General features: G+C 46.1%; 1 protein-coding gene and 1 pseudogene across 1 annotated transcript in view; one reads left to right on the top strand and one right to left on the bottom strand.

Annotated features, from left to right (window-relative positions):
• The window catches only part of TMEM132B (transmembrane protein 132B), a 371,639-nt gene that overhangs the window by 133,029 nt on the left and 219,082 nt on the right, over positions 1–19,528 (top strand). Inside the window, exon 2 of the mRNA XM_055323120.1 lies at positions 18,153–19,044. Coding sequence (XP_055179095.1) covers positions 18,153–19,044 — 892 coding nt within the window. The remainder of the gene's footprint in view (positions 1–18,152; positions 19,045–19,528) is intronic.
• LOC129508145 (annexin A2-like) lies at positions 15,239–16,431 on the bottom strand (annotated as a pseudogene).

Consider the following 19,528-nt stretch of genomic DNA (forward strand, 5'->3'; position numbering starts at 1 on the left):
CCCTTCTTCCAGTGACTTCAGTCCCCATCTCCCTCCAATAACACCCCCACTTTTGTGCTCAGAGCCCTGTTCTGAGCTTCAGCTTCTGCTTTAGCTCCTCCTCTGTCCTCAGGGGCATGGGGGCTCACAGGTGTTTCAGAATCACTGTGCCCCAAGCAGAGCTCGTCTGCTTCCCTGGCACCTTCTCCCACTCAGTAACTGGCCTGGCCTCACCCCCACCCCGTCCCCACCCAGCGCCACTCTGACTGTTCTCTCATGCCCTCTCCCCTTTGCAGTGTCCAGTCCATCTCCACAGCCTGCCAGCATCTCTGGCATCTTCTTCCCATCCCAGCAGCCATTTTGCAGAATAGATTGTGGTGAGTTTGGGGCTCAGAGCTGATCAAACAAAAATATGTGACCATGGGATGGCAGCAACCACAAGCTTTATTTGGGCATCACTTGGACAGGTTGCATGTTCAGGAAGTTCCCCACTGCAGGAGACTTCCAGAAACAGAGGCCCCCACCTGGGTAGAAAGAGATCAGTGCTCTTGGGAGAGGAGGGAACTGGTCAGGGAGCTGTGTTTGAGTGCCATCCCTCAGTAGCCTGATGGGAGCCTCTGGGTCAGGAGGCTCTGAAGGTCAGCAGTGGCTGGGGGTCTCTTATACCCCAGGGTTTTTCTTATTCATGGGGAGCATATTTTGGGTGCAGTTTCATGGGGGATGCAAGGCAAGCAGGCTCTAAGTGGCTAAAAATATGCTGATTTGGACTCTATTTAAAGCAATTGGATGTGTAAAAAATTGAGTTTGGCACCAGCATCTTGGAAGGAATGGTCCTAGTCTACTCTGAAGAAGTAAAGAATATGGGGGCTCATTTATATAACAAGGTCGCCCTCTATGACCAGGACCTTTCCATCAGTTTCCATCCTGGTCATTCCTGCTTCTAGTACATTCTCTGTCATTCCAGGGCCATGGTTTGCTGAATTGCATGGAATGGTGCCATGTTCCCATGACGTAAGCCACCTCACTGGCTTCCCTTTGCCCCTGGGATGAAGGCCAGCCAGCATTAAGTGGCATCCAGCTGGCTGTGCATGGCCTGGACATTCCTCTCCAGCCTAATCTGGAGCCCTTTCTCCCTCTCTGTGACACCTGCTGTAGCCTCACTGCCCCCCGTGGCCTTCAGCAGGTCTGTGTCCTCCCACCTCTGCCCTTTGCCTCTGCTGTCTTCCTCTGCCCAGTACCCTCTTTCCCACCCCGTGGCCTGGTTTATTCCATTTGTCCCATGGGCACTGTGTTAGATTCCTGGGCCTGCTGCAACAAATGACCACAAAATCACATGAACGTGTCATCTCACAGTTCAGGAGGCCAGAATTCCAAACACGTGGTGCCAGGGGGTTCATTCCTCTCAGAGGCACCAAGGAAGAGCCCATCCCATGCCTCTGTTCCAGCTCCTGGGGGTCCTGGGCATTCTTTGGCTTGTGGACATAATCCGTCTCATCTCTGCCTCTGTGTTCACTTGGCCATCTCCTCTGTTTTTGTGGTAATTCCTCTCCTTTCTCTTAAAAATATGCTCATCATTGGATATAACCTAACATGACCTAATTTCATCTGCCGGGACCCTATTTCCAACTGGGGTCACATTGTGGGGTTGCAGGTGGATGGGAGTTTTGGCAACATTCTTCAACTTGGTCTGCAGGTCCGGGTTTTCCCGGTTCCATCCGATGGCCTTATGTGCCCCTCCTCTATGCATCCACTGTCACAGCCTTGCTTTTCTTTATGGAATGGCTCACTTACGTTCATGCCCCGGGTGAGACTGAGCCCTGCCAGGACGAGGCTGCCTTGGTCCATTGTGCACCCGATCACTCAGTGAGCACTTGATGCATGAATGGCCATATGCACTTTGTGTTTGTAACCCCCAGAGTTGGTAAAAAAGCCAAACAGAGGGAAAAAAAACAGACCTCCAGTGTGACAGTGTGAGGAGGTGGGGCCTTTGGGGGTGGTTAGGGCTAGATGAGGCCAGAGGGTAGGACCCCCCATGATGGGATCAGTACAAGAGTTCCTTTGTCCGCTGTGTGAGGAGGACTCGGGCTGGGGTGGGGGGGGGGGAAGCTGGCCATCTTCAAGCAAGGAAGTGGATGCTGGATGGTGAATTGGTCAGCACCATGTTCTTGGACTCCTCAGCTCCAAGGAGTGTGAGCAGATAACTGTCTGTTGTTTAAGCCACCAGGTCTCCGGTATTTGTTACAGCAGCCAGAGCTGACTGAGGCAGATGGGAATGCCTGACTCAGCCCATCTGACACCCACAAAACCTGAGGAGGTGGATCATATTCCTGTCTTCTTCTTTCACATGTTCCTTGTGGGGCTGAGCTGCTTGCCATGGTGACCAGCTGGCCCAAAGGTGGGCTGATTTTCCAGCCATAATCGCCTGCTCTGTTGCCCAGGCTCCACCACCCTGTACTTTTGAGGATGCTAGGAGCGTGGGCTGGGCCTAAGTGGCTTCTGGTTAGATTGAGACTAGCTGCTGGGTTTGTTAATCCCATGGGGACAGTTCTCCCAGTCACTCTGTTGTGGCCACAGGCTGGATTCATCTCTGCCAGGAGGGGCATTTTCACGTCTCATGCTGCCTGGGGCCCCTCAGCACTCTGGTGTGTTGTGAGAGGAGGTGCAGGGGCAGTTCGGCCTGAGAGGGGGATTTCCTCCTGGAGCCAATGCATCTGAAATGAAGGAAAGGCCTTTTCATAAAACCGCCAGATTTCCCTGGCCGGATGCCACCGAGATCCAGGCCGGAACCATTTCCCGAGCTCTTTGCTGGCTCGGGGTGGGGAGGTGGGGGGTGCTGGGGTAGGCAGGATTGCCAGTGGACCTCCGGCCATGGGCCATGGGCCATGGGGTGGGGCAAGGTCGCCGAGATCCCCCCGCTCGGGGTGCTCGCTCACCTCCCCCCAGGGCTCCCAGCCTGGGCGTCCTGGAGGAGGGGATATGCTGCTCCCCGAAGCCCATCTGCGCGGGGCATTCTGACTTGCCAACCAGGAGCCCCGTGATGCGGAGCCATCATGCAAGTGTAGAGGGCGATCGGTCAGGAAGCAGCAGTGCGCCTTGGCCCGCGTCCCCAAATCGCCCCAAGCCTGGGTTTCCGTCCTGGATTTGGGGAACCGACCACCTGCCGTCACACGGCGGCGACAGCCTCGGCCACTAGGTGGCAGTGTTGCTGCGCACGAGGCGCTGATCCTGCACAGGCGACCGCGGAGGGGCTGGGGTCAGGGGGCAGCCGGGCTGGGGCAGGCACCCCGCTTGGTCCCCTGCACCTGCGTCTACCTCCCTGGGTGCTGTCCCCTGTGCCCCTCCCTTCCCAAGAGGACTCTGCCCTACACTGAATAAGCTCTGAATTAATCCTGAGAAAAGAGGAGCTGAGAGTTTTTGTTTTGTCCCCACCTGGGACCTCCCAGAGCTCTTGCTAAGAAGCAAGTTTACCCATAACAAGAGCTCCTTGCATAGCCCCCCAGGGCTGGTGTGGGGACGGAGTTCCCACTCCTTCCCTGGTGTTCTTTATGGGTTTCAGCCTGCAGACTTTGGGACATACTGTCAGTCACAGGCAATCATGGAGCCCTGTTTGCTTTAGGAGAAAGGAGGTGACTGAGTCTGGGCCACTGCAGCCCTGAAGCCAAACAGAAGGAAGAAAGGCAGAAGCATTATAGGTTCCAGGAGCCTGCAGAAAGGACGGTGGATAGAGCCTGGACGCCACCCTTTATGCGCTTTGTGACTTTAGGCATGTTTCTTGACATCTGTGTGCCTTCCTTCTTTAACCTATAAAGTGGACACAGCACTACAAAATTATTTAATTATATTAAAAATTAATATGAGACTAATACCCTGTCTCACAGAACTGTGTAAAGAATAAATGTGTAAAGAGCTAATACACATGAAGCAGGTTAACAGTGTCAAGAGGATTCCTCAGTTATTATTATTATTATTATTATTATTATTATTATTACTGCCAGTATTTCATTCATTGGATAGTACTAATGGCAAACTTGTGATAACCAGTGTTGATATATTCTGTCTCTGAGATTTGGCAACACAAATAACCTGTATCAGGCAAGTTAACGATACATTATTTATCTTTGTTATTACCAGTTCTTAAATGTAGATTCGTCCTCCCTTCTCAATTAAAGTGTTAAGTTCCTCAGAGGCAGACCTCGCCCTCTGCTTGTCTTTTAACCACTGCTCTGCACTCCCTGCACCCCCGACTCCTTTACTTGCTTAATTGTTGTGAGAAATTAATGCAGACAGGAAATGGGCTTTTTTCAAAAAATGGTAGGTGAAATAGGAATTTCAAGCAACTGAATAGTTAATAGGATTGTGGAAGAAATGTTGAAGGACCCAGAGATCATGCTGTTTAAACTCTTAACGCTTAAAAAAGTATTTTTTTTTTTTTTAATTTTGAGAGAGAGAGAGGGAGCATGAGCCAGAGGGAAGGGCAGAGGCAGAGTGAGAATTCTAAGCAGACTCCATGCTCAGCATGGATCCCCTTGTGGAGCTCAGTCTCATGACCTTGAGATCATGAACTGAGCTAAAATCAAGAGTCAGACTCTTCACCAACTGAGCCGCCCAGCTGTCCCCCCCCCCACAAGAAAGTCTTAAAGATTTATTAAAGCAGATTCTCTAGCTACCAGCCACAAAGACCAGACAATTGTTACCTTTCCTCTAGTTACTTTGCATGTTTTTTTTCAATTTTAATTTTTAGTTTGTTTTTATTCATGAGACACACAGAGGGAGGCAGAGACCTAGGCAGGGGGAGAAGAAGGCTCCTCACAGGGAGCCCAATGCGAGACTCAATCCCTGAACCAGGGTTACGTCCTGAGCCGAAGGTAGATGCTCAACCCCTGAGGGACCCAGGTGTCCCACTTTGCATGTTTGAAAAGAGTAGTCTGTATTGAAAAAGTTAAGAGAAGGAAAGATATTCCACGAATGATTTTGGATTGACCTGAGCTAGCCTGGGTTAGTAGTGTTTCACTGCATTGTCCAGTGCTTTTTCTGCCTCTCCTGAGGTGGTCGTAGGATTTTAATCTTTCATTCTGTTTATGTGATGTACCATTCATTTTTTATGGTACAGTACCAGTTTTAAATGCAAATATAAGAGCAATTAACCCATAGGCAGAATCCTTAAAACAACACCAGTCATATTTTGTAGCTCATACTTGCATATGCATTTTGTTCTTTTCACGACCATGGAAATTCTGCACAGAACTAACTCAGCTGTGTCTACTGCACTTGATTAGCACACTGTAGCACTTTGTCATTTTTTTCTGCATTTGAAGAAAGTCCTGGTTTGAAAGGAGAGCATGGCTTTTTCTGAGCTGTCAGTGCCCCTGCTAATGTGTCTTAGATGCAGCACAGTCATTTTTGCTTGCTTTGGGTCTCACTAATCTCCCCATGTGGTGGGTCCACTGGAAATCTCGCTCCTGGGGCATCTGGAATGCCGTGTGCAAACAGAGCAGGAAGGGCCAGTAGATGAGCATAGTGTGGGCATGCTTGTGTGCCTGCTTCCTTGTCCCGTTATTCTGCACTTACAAAGCACAAGTTTAAAGATAAACTCTTAAGAATTTCAGAGGTGGGGGATCCCTGGGTGGTTCAGCAGTTTAACGCCTGCCTTTGGCCTGGGGCGCGATCCTGGAGTCCTGGGATCGAAGTCCCACATCGGGCTCCTGGCATGGAGCCTGCTTCTCCCTCCTCCTGTGTCTCTGCCTCTCTCTCTCTCTCTCTCTCTCTCTCTCTCTCTCTCTATGTCTATCATAAATAAATAAATAAATAAATAAATAAATAAATAAATAAATAAATCTTTAAAAAAAAAAGAAGAATTTCAGAGGTGTGGAGTGGGACAACAGAGGATTAAAACAACCATGGGCCTTTCTGATCTTGGGACCAGGTCTCTGTTTTATCACTGCCTGCTGAGATCACTGTGAAGATTCAGTATTCTAAAGTAAACATATCAGCCCTGCAGTGGATGTTGGTTTTTTGGGGGGCCCTGGGTTCAGATTATCCACCTTGTGTTTCAAATGGAGTATGTCAGACTCTAAAGGTTAAACTCATTTGTTCTGCATGGTCACTAAAAATGTCTGGTTTGTGACCCCAGGTGTATTCCTGATATCTTTTTTCCCAGACCAACATTGTTGAGAGTAGCACTAACAGTAAAGAAATCGGACTTGACTTAGTGGGAATTGTTCCGTTTGGTAACTGAGTGGATTTTTGTGTTGCTTCATACAAAGAACATCCTCATTCTTCTTGTCAAAATGGTACCCTACTGTTGCTTTGGGGGGACCCTCCCCAACCATGTGATACTTTAGCTGGGGCTCCTGTAGCTCCAAGCTCTTGGGAAGAGACACAGGACTTTGCCTGCACCAATTGGAACAGGCTATTCCTCTGGCCACAGTCATTGGTTCAGGGATGAGCATGTGACCTGTCAGAGACAAGGAGATGCTCTGCTTGCTTCTTCCTTGCAACATGGTCTTGTTGCATGTGAAGGAAGGAAAATTGAGGCTTGGTGATGCTAATCATGCTGTTATGTGCATATTGAGAATGAAACCAGCTCTGTGAGAGAGAGCAGAGTGAGGGAAGAAAAAATGCATCTTAAAAAATAACTTTTAAGGGGCATCGGGGTAGCTCAGGTGGTTAAGTCTTCTTTCAGCTCAGGTCATGATCACAGAGTCCTGGGATGAAGTCCCACATCAGGCTCCCTACTCAGCGAGGAGTCTGCTTCTCCCTCTCCCTCTGCCCCTCCCCTTGCTTGTGCGCTCTCCCTCTCGAATAAATAAAATCTTTTTTAAAAACCCAACTTTTAAAATTTACTTTCAGTAAAATTTGCTTTTTGGCATATAGATCTATGAGTTTTTGACACGTGTAGCTTTGTGTAAGCACCACCACAACCAGGATACAGAGCAGTTCCATCACCTCCTCCCCAGTCCTTTAAAAATTTTTGTTTTGTAGTCAGACCTTCCCCAGCCTGTAACTCTTAGCAGTCTATGACCTATTCTCCATCCCTGTAGTTGAGATTTTTCTAGAATGTCACCTAAGTGAAATCATACAGGAGGTAGCTTTTTGTGATTGCTTTATTTCATTCATGGGCATATGTTTGAAACTTATCCATGTTGTGTATCCATCCTTTGCTTTTCTTTATTGCTGAGTACTATTCCATTCAGTGGATGTACCATTTGTGTGTGCACTTTCCAGTTGAAGAATTTGTGAAGATCCATGTCAATGACGTTTCTTAGATGTTGAATCCTGCCAGGCCTGACACTAGCCCACTCCTACACTCCCCAGTTCTGACTGCCATTAAATTCCATTTTTGTTTAGACTTGGTATGGATTTTCTGTGACCTGAAAGAATCACTTTTCCCCCCCCTCTTTTTTTCTGAGAGGGAGAGCATGTGAGCACAAGTTGGGGGAGGGGCACAGGGGGAGGGAGAGAGAATCTCTCGCAGACTCCCTGCTGAGCACAGAGTCAGACATGGGGCTCCGTCTCATGACCCTGAGATCATGACCTGAATCAAAATCAAGAGTCAGATGCTTACCTGACTGGGCTACCCAGGCGCCCCAAGAATCACTTTTGATATCAACAATGAGTGGACATTAACAAGACTCAGGTCTGAACAAGTGAGAAGTCCAAAGCAAATGGACTCCTCATGCGACATTCCTGTAAATGGAGTTATACGGTAATAAGTCACATGCTAGGTTTCCTTTTGGTGGCAGGGAAGGTTGCAGGAGGTGGCACCCCATTTGACACAGAGGGAAATTGAATCTCAGAGGGATGAAATGACTTGTCTGGGTACATCAGTTGAGTCGGTGGCAGGCCTGGGGGTCCAGCCTGGCTGTCCCTTTGCCTCTAGTGAGCCTCAGCAGCCTCCCTAGCAGACAGGAGCAAAGCTGTCAGCATTACTTAGTGAATTTCCCTTTTTTATTTAAACAATCTCTGAGGTGTCCAATTTAGAATAAATATAAATGGAAATTAGAACAAGGTCATCAACATTTCCTACTGTTTAACAGCTGACGGTGCCTATAGGAGGTCAAAATTACTGTCACTAAGATCTATATAATCCGTTTAATAATGCTCTTTCTACATCTGGTGCCCATGGAAATCTCTCATGTTGGCTTAACAGCCCCTCATTTTGTTTCTCTGAACATCTTTCTCTTTTGCACTAACAAAAGCCCAGTTCACACAAAGGAAGAGATATGTGATTTGTTTTAAATTTTTGGTAGGGGCAGGACCACAACTGTTCAAATTGTTAGTGTAGACACTGTGGTTGTAGAGCGGTATTGCTAGCTGCTCAAGTGAACAAAACTCAGCCATGGCTTAGCACACTAGATGATTTCTCGCTCACATCCAATTTAGGTGGTCACGGTTGGTAGGCTCTCCTCCAGGCAGAGACTCGGGGGCCCAGGCTCCTTCCACCTCATGGATCTGCCATGACTGGGGCCTCAGACTCCTCCTTTTCTCCCTACTGGAAGGTAAAAGATAACAATTTTAGCTTCATAATATGCAACACTTATATTTCATTGGCCAGTACTGGTGCCCCGGTCACTGGATGCAGGAGAGGCTGGGCAAGTTCCTGGTTGAGCAGCCATATACAATACTATGGTTGGGAAGACTTTTTCTGACAGGTAGCCACTTCTCCCACCGACACGATGCTTCATTGTCTAGACTAAAGCTGCTGTCCCCTTGCTCCCCTGCTCCAATTTCCAGCACTGTTCAATGCTGCCCTCCCCTGCTTGGCTGGTTTCGGGTTTGTGCAGACAAAGCCTGCTCATCGTCACAGTCCTGAGTGCATATGGGACAATAAAATGATACAGCGTAACTTCCAAAGAAAGCAATAATCTTCTATCCCTTTGTGTCTTTGATCTCTGTCCCCAAAGCCAGTGGGGGCCAGCCATTTCTGCTTTCAGTTCTGCTGGTGATTATTTTAATAACTCTACAGAGGTACTATTCTACGCCTGCTCCTTGCATTAACATGTTTAGACAGTAGTGCTCTTTGTATGAGAGAGGAGGATTAAGCTAATGCATACACCTTCCTGCTCTGTTTTCTTACCAGTTAGCATTGTATTTGGCTGCCGGTAACAGAAACCAATGGCCACGGGGGCTTAGGCAAGTAGGAGCTTATTTTATTTAGTTTATTCTTCTATCTCATGTCGTGGCTAGCTCTTTTCTGACTTCCTGCCTTACTTTCTCATTATGTACCTTTGGTCCTCATGTTGCATGGCGGTTGCCCCACCTGCATTCCCTCTCAGGACGAGAGCACCAGCACCCACCACACTTGGATGTCTGACATTTCTCTCAAGGTTAATGTAATCTCCTCAGAGAAGGGCTAAGTATTCTCCCTTTACTCAGGGAGGGGACAGTTGGGAGCAGGTCTGCCTGGAGTGGGTGTCCCACCTTCAGCCACTTGTTGTCTTCCATAGACTTGTTGGAATATTTTTGGATAGCCTTCCTTCGTTTCTCAAGATAATAAGTTTATTCCTTTTTTGTACTTTTATGCTTTTATTTCTGTGTGGTTTCTTTGGGAATGCAGGGAAATGTGTTTAGTCTACCACTTAAAATCAAATTCCATGTCTTTCTTTCTAAAGGAAAAAATGTCAATATTCCTCTTAGTTTGAAAATACATAAAACATATATCAGAAAGTTGAAGGGTGTTCATAACCCCCATATGCAGAGCTTTGCCTCCAGTAAGAGTCTGCTTGAGTTCTGGCATGGGAGCTGACAAAATGATTCTACAGTTCATGTGGAAGGCAAAAAATGCGCAAGCCTAGCTAATAAAAATTTGATATAAAATAGTAACCCCTGTGTGAATTTGCTAGGGCTACCATAACAAAGTACCACAAACTGAGTGGTTTAAAAAAAAGGAATTTATTTTGTCACAACTTTGGAGGCTAGATGCCCAAGATCATGGTAGCAGCATGTTGATTTCTTTGAGGCTTCTCTGCTTGTTTTATAGACAGCTTTTCCTGTGTCCTCATACGGTCTTTGCTGTGTGTGTGTGTGTGTGTGTGTGTGCGTGTGTGTGTACACATACATGCATATGCGTGTGTGTCCTAGAAGTAGTGCTAGATTAGGCTTTGCCCTGGTGACCTCATTTTAACTTAATTACTTTTATAGACTCCATCCCCAAGTTTTTTGATAACTCTCCTCCACCTCCAAACTGGGAAGTAAAATACTTCTACTGATGATTCAGTGAAAGCTAATTATCTGCTGCCAACAGATTCTCCATTTATGTTATACACCTAGAGACTTTTCAGATGAATTCAAGAGTTAAATGTAATACCTGAAATCCACAAAGAGGGGACATCTGTAATCTCACTACCAGAAAAAGAAAAAAAAAATCAAGCTAATTCACATACCCATCACCCTCTGAGATGAATTAACTTGGTTGTGGTGATTATTTCACAATATATATGTGTATCAAACCTCCAAAGTGTACATCTTAAATGTCTACAATTTTTAATTGTCAAACATCCCTCAATAAAGAAGAATTAAATGTAAAAATATAGACACACACCTGTGTCTACATACACCTACCCACAGAAAACTAGGTGAAAGTCTCCGTGAGCATGTATTTGATCTTGGGATACGGGGAGAGCTTTCTTGGCATAAAAGCAGTGCTACACATCATGAATGAAAAGATTGATATTCTGTTATGTTCTAAGATATTTATTTATTTATTTATTTATTTATTTATTTATTTATTTATTTATGATAGTCACAGAGAGAGAGAGAGCGAGGCGCAGAGACATAGGCAGAGGGAGAAGCAGGCTCCATGCACCGGGAGCCCGATGTGGGACTCGATCCCGGGTCTCCAGGATCGCGCCCTGGGCCAAAGGCAGGCGCCAAACCGCTGCGCCACCCACGGATCCCTCTGTTACGTTCTAAATATTGTGAATTGGCCTTTTATTGTCTATATAGAATATTTGTACCCCCAGATTTTGCCTGAGGATATAATCTCCAGTGTCCTGCCTCTTTCTAAGACCTTGGCTGGTTTGGTAAGGAAGCCTGTTCCTGGAGGGGAGTGGAAGGGTAGGATTCTTTATGATCATAGTCTGGATTTTACCTTTCTATCAGACTGGACCTTCCACCAGCTGTCCGCTCTCCTGGCCCACACTCCGTTGTCTTTGTTCTCTGTAGAATGGCTTTTGCTTGATTGTCTGTCATGGCTACATCCCGCCTTATAGGCAGGAGCACCCAAAGGAAGCATGCTAGTATGCTTGCAGGGTGTTGTAAGGTGCTATCATGTCTCCTCGGGCCATTCTGGAGTGCCCCACAGAGGAATCTCTCAGAGCCAGGAAAAGCTTTGCTTCTTGCAAAAGGACAAGAGTCCTTCCATCTTATGGTCGGTGTCCAACTAGTGACCTCATCTTGTGTTTTGAGAGCTGGGCAGTTCAGAGGCACATTGGCAGTTCCTTTGGCTCATGCTCTTATGGTGTAGATGTTGCTTGCTGAGCTGTCCTGTGGCAGCAGAACGTAGGGACCACGAGCTCTGCTTGGAGCTGACCTGCTTGGATGGAATCCTACCTCTGCTGCTTACTAGCTGTGTGATCTCAGGCAGGTCACATAACCCTCGGTGCCTCGGTTTCTCCATCTACAAGCCGGGACAATCATCAAATCCTCCTAACCAAAATAAAGATGAAGAGTTACTACCTGTAAGAAGGTACATCATGAGGATTATGTAAATTGTGATGTTGACAATGATTGCATTGGCCCTTCTCTGTATTTTATGTTTTTCTATCACTATAATTTATAGTCCTATCTAAACCTTAATGAACTTGTTAGCATATGACCCAACACTTGCCCTCAAGGCAATTAATGAGTTAATTTTTAGGTAGACACAAAGCACCTACTGCCTACTGAGTAGTGTCTGTTGTTTGGTTGGGTCACCTAGGGAACACAGAAAAAAATGCACCCTCCCCCCACCCCCCCGCTGAGACCATCTAAATCAAATTGGTGGGGAGGCCCAGGTATGATTTATATGTTTCCTACCCTGCGTATCTCCTGTGCAACCAGGGTTGAAAATTATCAGCTGTAAGTCAGGGCCACACTTTGCCAGCGTGAGGCAAGATCAGTGAGGGATGTCTGTTGCTGGTGTTTTTCGAAGACTTGGCCACCTGGCCCACTGGAAGGAGAGCCTTCTACAGCTGGCTGTCTATCCCCGAGTTGTCTTGTGTGAATTAGAAGAGATTCAGCTGCAGAAATGTAACCGGCTGTTACCCTTTGGTGGGTGACCAGTAGCCACAAGATTGATAATTAGCTACCAGGTCAGGAGAAACTGAGCCACAAGATTGATAATTAGCTACCAGGTCAGGAGAAACTGAGCCTGTGGGTTGCACCATCTTGGGGCTCGAGACTACAGGTCCTACCAGTCCTAACCAAGGCACATGTCCAGGAATATTTTTTGTGTGCCAGACACAGCAGTGATGTCCATTCATGCACTTGGGGTCACAGAGTCCCTGCCAGGGTTCCTGGTGCCCTGTGCCCTGTAGAATGCTTCATACTGGAAGGTTCTCTGCTAAAGCCACAGAGCATCCCTCTGGCTTAGCTTGTGCTCTTGGACTCCCTCATTTTATGCTCTCAGGACCTACCTCCTTTGGATGGGTGGTGAGTAGTCCTCTAGGAAATCAGCTGACTGAATAGGGGCTCATTAATTCAGGCCACATGGTCTACCTGCCAATGGGACCAAGAATGGTGCCACTAGATGACACTTGGGGACCAGAGGGAGGAGTGAGTGGTAGCTTCTCAAGCCATGGATGTATTTCTCAGCATACAGTCCCATGGCTTTATAAAATACTCCTAAATTTGGATATCATATTTTGTTGCAATCTGGTTCGAGGACAAAATGAGACCCTGGCAGCCGATGTTTATGGCTTTCCATATAAGCTTTCAGACAAAATTTGTACTGCATTTTGCTTGAGTTATGGTGGGGTGGTGGGACTGTAAACCTCACACTGTTATTTCAGATAAAATGCAGGCTTTGGCCACAATAAACAAGAGAGGAGGCACAGCTTTAAATTTCTAGTAAATCAATTTTTGAGAGGTATAAAATATTGACATAAATGATTTTAAAAATCCACAATGAAAAAAGAGCATACTAAACTCTGCACATATTTTAATTTCTTTTTCCATGATTTTAAATAAGTCAGAATTTAAACCTGGCCTTGCTCTTCCCCTAAATTTTATGAGAAGGTAAAATTTGGACCCACTCTACTTCCCAGATCTGGTCAGCTGGGTGCCCATTTTGCTCTGCACAAGGGTGCTGTCATGCGGCTAAAGGCAGATGTTCCCTTGTTGCCAATTATTTCATGGTCAGATTCACCTAGAATTTAAATTCCTGGTTTGGAGATGGGAAATAAACCAACAAAAAACTAATTTAAATTTCATATGAAATGGTGCTTCTGCATTGCTTGACATTGTCAAAATACAAATTGCCCCTTGGTGGTGGCAGTAGCTAAAACTTTCCTTTAGATGAGGCTAATTCTTCAAAGTCATTTCCCACTCCCCCTCTGTGTTCCATCCAAATCCTACCCAATCCATAGGTTACATCCTGGAAGAAATGTATGTCTGGATCATGGAAGTCAGTATATGGTATGCGTATTTATGTGGGTAAGCATATATGTTCTACATAATATATATTATGTGCATAATTATAAACAGATTTGGAATAATTTAAATAGAGTTTTGATGTCTGCTTTTTCACTTAATATGTTGTAAACATTTTCTCATGACGCTCCGTATTTGTTGAAGTCGTGGTGTTGATGAGCACTTAGTGTCCTACACACAGTATGGTTTTCATCATTTACTTAGTCATTTCCCTCTTGATGGGTTTTTAGGTTGTTTTCAGAGTGTTGCTGTGGTAAACCATGCCTGTGAACATACTTGCACACTAATCTCCTTACTGATCTCTGGATTATTATCCTAGCACAATTGCTAGGGGGGGAATTTCTGGGATGGATGTTTTTAGGGGTGTTAATCCTCTGTTCCCTAATTGTTCCATGTTAGATGAGCCCTCCTTTAGGGTTTGCCAGCTTCATGGGGCAAGAATCACATCTGCCTTGTCCCTGTGGTAGCCCTACATGACACAGTGGTGGAAATAAGACAAATGAGTAATAAATATAGTTAGATGGATAATTAGAAGAGTGGGTGGGTAATAACCCTGCTTCTCCAGTAATTAATCTGAGACAAGACTGGCCATATTGATGACACTTGAAAAGCCCCTCCCTTCTTCTCTCCCTCTCTTCCTTCGTACCTTCCTCACTAACATATAAAAGTATATATATTTAAGGTATAAAAATTGATGCTTTGATACAACTACTCATGTATACATAATCACAACCAAGCTCATTAACATATACATTACCTCTGCATTGCTACCGTGTGTGTGTGTGTGTGTGTGTGTGTGTGTGTGTGTGTGTGTGTGTTTAATTTAAAATCTATCCTCGGGGATCCCTGGGTGGCTCAGCGGTTTGGCGCCTGCCTTTGGCCAAGGGCGGGATCCTGAAGTCCCGGGATCAAGTCCCGCGTCGGGCTCCAGCATGGAGCCTGCTTCTCCCTCTGCCTGTGTCTCTGCCTCTCTCTCTGTGTCTGTCATGAATAAATAAATAAATAAACAAGAAAATAAATCTTTAAAAAAATCTATCCTCTTAGCAAATTACAGCATACAACACAGATTTGTTAACCATGTCACATGTTCTACAGATCTCCAGAGATTATTCATCTTGCATGATTGAAATTTTGTACCCTTTGACTAACACCTCCCCACTTCCTCTCCCCAACCCCAGCTCCTGGCCATCACTGTCCCATTGTCTGCTTCTAAGGATCTAACTATTTTAGGTTACACATGCTAGTGAGATCATGCAGTGTTTTGTGGAGAAATTGCATCCTGAACACCTTCTGGGAGAATGGATGCATCCATCCCTACATGGTTGTATCTTTTCCCCAGTCTCCTTTTTTTTTTTAAATTAAAAATTTAGTTATTCATCTGCTATGACACAGTACACAAGAGGCAAAGTGTTTCACATCATAGATTTCACTTCCAACTCCTTGGAATGTTCATTTCTTTGGCTAAAAGGAGAGACTAGGCATGAAAGGCAGGCAATGCTTAGGCAACTAAAATAAGGATGGGGAGGGGGCTATGCTAATGCCATCTTCACAGGGACTGGCATAAGGGGACTGTTAGTCACAAGCTATTTTCTAGAACTGTTAGCTGGAAACAAAGGGGCATTACTCCTAGACGCTCATGCTGTGGTGGGCTTCAGTCATCCCCACCACACAGGTACAACAGCGCTTTCTGGTAGTCGCCCTTGGTGTCTTGCTGGATGTAGTAGTACAGGGACTTGCCATACTTTCTCTTGAATTCAGACCTAATTTTCAACATGTCCACTTCACTGCGAGAGACCATGATTCTATTTTTTTTTTAAAGATTTTATTTATTTATTCATGAGAGACACAGAAAGAGAGGCAGAGACACAGGCAGAGGGAGGAGAAGCAGGCTCCATGTAAGGAGCCCGATGCGGGACTCGATCCCAGGAATCCAGGATCACGTTCTGAGCCAAAGGCAGATGCTCAACCACTGAGCCACCCAGGCGTCCCAAGACCATGATTCTACTCAGGACTTTATCATGAGTCCCCTTGGCCTTCATGGAGTCATACAGTCGGTCAGCAAAATCCAGGGGCTTGTTCTGAATGCACTGGACCAGGTTCAGGAAAGCATTTTCCAGGTCTCCTTTGACCTCCTTCTTGATGCTCTCCAGGATGTCATAAGGGCTGTAGCTCTTGTACCTTTCAATTACTTTCTGGAGGTGACACATACTCCTCTCGGTCATGATGCTGATCCACCAAGGCACATCAGTTCCTTTCCTCTTCACTCCAGCATCATAGAGATCCCGGGCATATTGGTCAATCAATCAAATCAATGATAGAGCCATCCTCTGCTCTTCTACCCTTTGCAAATTATGTCCTTTTCCAGGTTGGTCTTGTACATTTCCTTGTAGACTCTGTTAATTTCCTGAAGTTCTTGGTTGTTCCTTGAGCAGATCTCAATGAGAGGGAGTCCTCATCAGTCCCCAGCCCCTTCATGGAGGCTTTCAATTCAGAAGCATTATATGGAGCAAGTGTTTTCAATAGGCCCAAAATCACAGTCTCCAGGTGGCTGAACAAGGCTGACTTCAGTGCTGATGCAAGTTCAATTTTGGTCCTTCTCTGGTAGGCGAAGGCAACGTCCTGTTTATTGTTGCAGTTGGTCAAAATGTTGAGAATGGTGACCTCACCCACACCTTTGGTCTTGATGGCTGTTTCAGTGTTTGCAGCATCACAATTCGTATATGCTTTGACTGACTCGTATGCACTTGGAGGCGTGGAGTGATCGCCTTCCAAGCTGAGTTTGCAGAGAATTTAGTGAACAGGAGACATTTTGAAGGAAGCTGGGCGGGCCGGGTGCTGAAAGCTGCGAGCGTCCCCAGTTGTAGAGCCTCCCCAATCTCCTAATTACAATTTTGTCATCCTCTGGGCAAGGAAAGCTCACCAAGCACAGGCCTGTAAAGGGGTCCCCAAATTAAATCAATAAAAAAAGTATATTTTGCGAATCTGTAATGGCTGCAATAAAAAAAGTTACCAGGAGTTAGAGTCTATGGAGTGGTATTTGTTTGCCTTTTATTCACCCCCAATGCTACATTTTAAACACTGCTGCCTGGTTGCATTTCTTCTTGCACTGGCTCTAGGGTTGGAGATTTATTATTTTAGGGCAGAGAAGAAGCCCTGTCTGTTCTTGGCCTGGTTCCTGGTGGCCTCTCTTAAGTTTGGAAAAGCTGGTTGGAAGTCTGTGTTTTCCCACTGAAAGAAACACACACACATACATAGATGTATACATACACACATATACATGTTTATGTATATATTTTAGTTAACAAAATAATACATAGTGGTAACAAATTTAAAGAAAGTAGAAATCTAGATGTCAAAACCCTTTCTCTTTGGTTCTGTAGACACACAAACATGTATATACATTTACACACACAAACACATGTGGAATCTTTTTTTTTATTTTTTTTTTACACATGTGGAATCTTAAAAAAATCCAAGTAGGATCATGAGGATACATTTATAATTTTTTATACTTAATGAGTGACATATTGTGGACATTTTTTTTTATTGTGGACATTTTTAAAGTATGTCCATGTAACTCTACCTTATTTTTCTTACACCTGCCTGTTTTTCCACTGTAAAAATTTGTGGTTTATCTAGTTTCCTGTTGATAAGCCTTTAGAATGTTTTCAACTAATAAATAGTAATAATAGTAACAATAGCAGGTAAAGACTGAGATTTATGTGTGTTAGCAGTATTCTGAGTGCTTCATAATTACTAACTCATTAATGCTTAATCCAACAATGTAGAACTTGTATTTACATCTTGCATATTTACGAGGACATTTGAGACACAGAGGGGTTAAACTAATTTGCACAAGTGGCTCAGTTAGGAAGAGGCAGAGGTGGGATTCAGATCCAGGCCTCTGGCTCCAGCACATGTGCTCTTAAGTTTGTTTGTGGGAAATGCAAAATGATGCTGCAATGAACATCCTTGCAGATAAATCAACCTCTGCGCAGTCCCACTAGGTTTTCAGAAGGAGAGCTTTCTAGAAGTGGGAACGCTGAGCCATAGTTTCACCCTCATTTCAATAAGAATTATGGAGATGTCTGAATGTTCACGTAGATGCTGCATCTTGGGTGGATGAGTAGAAGCGTAACTATCAAACGATGGAGTGGTAGCATGGCCTATATGATGGCATGATACTGGCTTGGGTGGGCTTTTGCAGGTTGCACAACCTCCTCTCTGTGGGGTGACCTAACAAAGAGGCTGTGATCCTCTGAGCTTGGGTCTTTGGAGAATAAGAGGAGGCGATGTTTTCCCTTGGGTGGAGAAGGGGGGAGACTATGCAGCCAAAGTCTATTGGATCAGTGGTACATGAGCTCCTTCCCATTCGACACTGGCTGTTTTGGAAGATTCCTGAAGAACCCTGTGCTGAGACTAGGGGAGGCCCTGTGGGCCGGGGGTGGTTTGCTGGAGCAGTGGGTGTAGACTGCACTGTTGTTAGTTTCCTGGCATCTCAGGGCCCGGCCTTTATTCTTCCTTTCCTTTCCTTTCTTGCACAGAGACGGAGAGCCGAGGCATTGTGGATAGCCTGCAGAGGTTTTCCTCGCTCCCTGCCTATCTGCCCACAAGCTTCCACATTGCTGATGCAGAGGAGGCCTTCTTCCTTAAAGAAGCCAACCAGGACGTCACAAGGAACTCCAGTCTGCAGGCCCGGGTGGAGTCCTTCTTTATCTACCGGGCCAGGAACCCCCCAACCATCAATGCCAGCTATGGCCCATTTTCAGCAGAGAAGACAATCCCCCAGGAGTTCATGTTGACTTCTGCATCCTTTGGAAACATGGAGAAGTTTCCGTTCAACTGGAAGCTGAAATCCCACATCCTTGACAGCTCCATCTACTCCAACAGACCCAAAGTGCAGACCTTGTTTTACATCACGGGGATGGACTGGGACGACAGTGACCCTGAGGAAAACCTACCGTGCGTCAAGATGTTTGCCTTCCCTGAGGCCAGGGAGGTGGCTGCCAGCTGTCGGCTGCGAGGGGATCCAGGGCTGTGTGTGGCTGAGCTGGAGCTGCTGCCCGAGTGGTTCAGCTCGGGGCTGGACCTGGAGCCAGAGGAGGAGATCCCGGCCCTGCTGGGGGGCACTGCCATGGAGCTCTTCTTCACTCTCTACCCGGCTGACCAGGCCGGCCAGTGTCCACTGGAGGAGGATGGCAAGTGGGAGAACAACATCCACTCAGGCCAGGACAGCCCCCAGCAGGTGTCTCCACCCCGGGAGAGGATTGGGAGTGTGGTAGTCTACCCAACTCAAGACGATCTGAAGTGGTCGCTGGTGAGCCTGGATGAGAACGTGGTCATCTCAGTACCCCTGAACCTTGTCCGGGAAGGGGACACGGCCACCTTTCTGGTCTCTCTGGCCAGCGGCTCTATGGCAGACCACTTCACTCTGAGGTAAGTGGCTTTGGTGGGTGGGATGGAACGGAAGCCAACTTTTGGTCATCAGTGAATTGTCAGTTAAAACGTGGTGTTACTAATCTGCTGAATATCCAGCATAGTGAGGAAATTGACCAACACAGAATAGAGACCCTGTGAGAGGACAAAGTGAAGCAGGATCTGAGGGCGTGGGCCTGGCATCTATGTTCTCTAGAAGCCAGGATTAATAACAAGTGCTCTGAGAGCAGCATGTCAGGCCGGCAGGTGACACTCTGAACCTATCACTGCCTGCCTTGACTCGCTGCCTCTAAGTGGAAACTTTGTAAATGAGTTCCACTTTCCAACTGCAGGAAAGAGCTTCCTGAGACATCTCCGACCTCTCAGGTTTTCATCAAAGTGAACAATCAGTAAAGAATCCTTTAGTAGATTAAACCAGTCTCTGTATGACGAAGACGCAGTTTGAGGACTGAAAAACGTGGGTAGCTTCTTTGCTCGCGGGACA

This window comes from Nyctereutes procyonoides, unplaced genomic scaffold (assembly GCF_905146905.1).
Source record: "Nyctereutes procyonoides isolate TBG_1078 unplaced genomic scaffold, NYPRO_anot_genome, whole genome shotgun sequence".
NCBI lineage: Eukaryota > Metazoa > Chordata > Mammalia > Carnivora > Canidae > Nyctereutes > Nyctereutes procyonoides.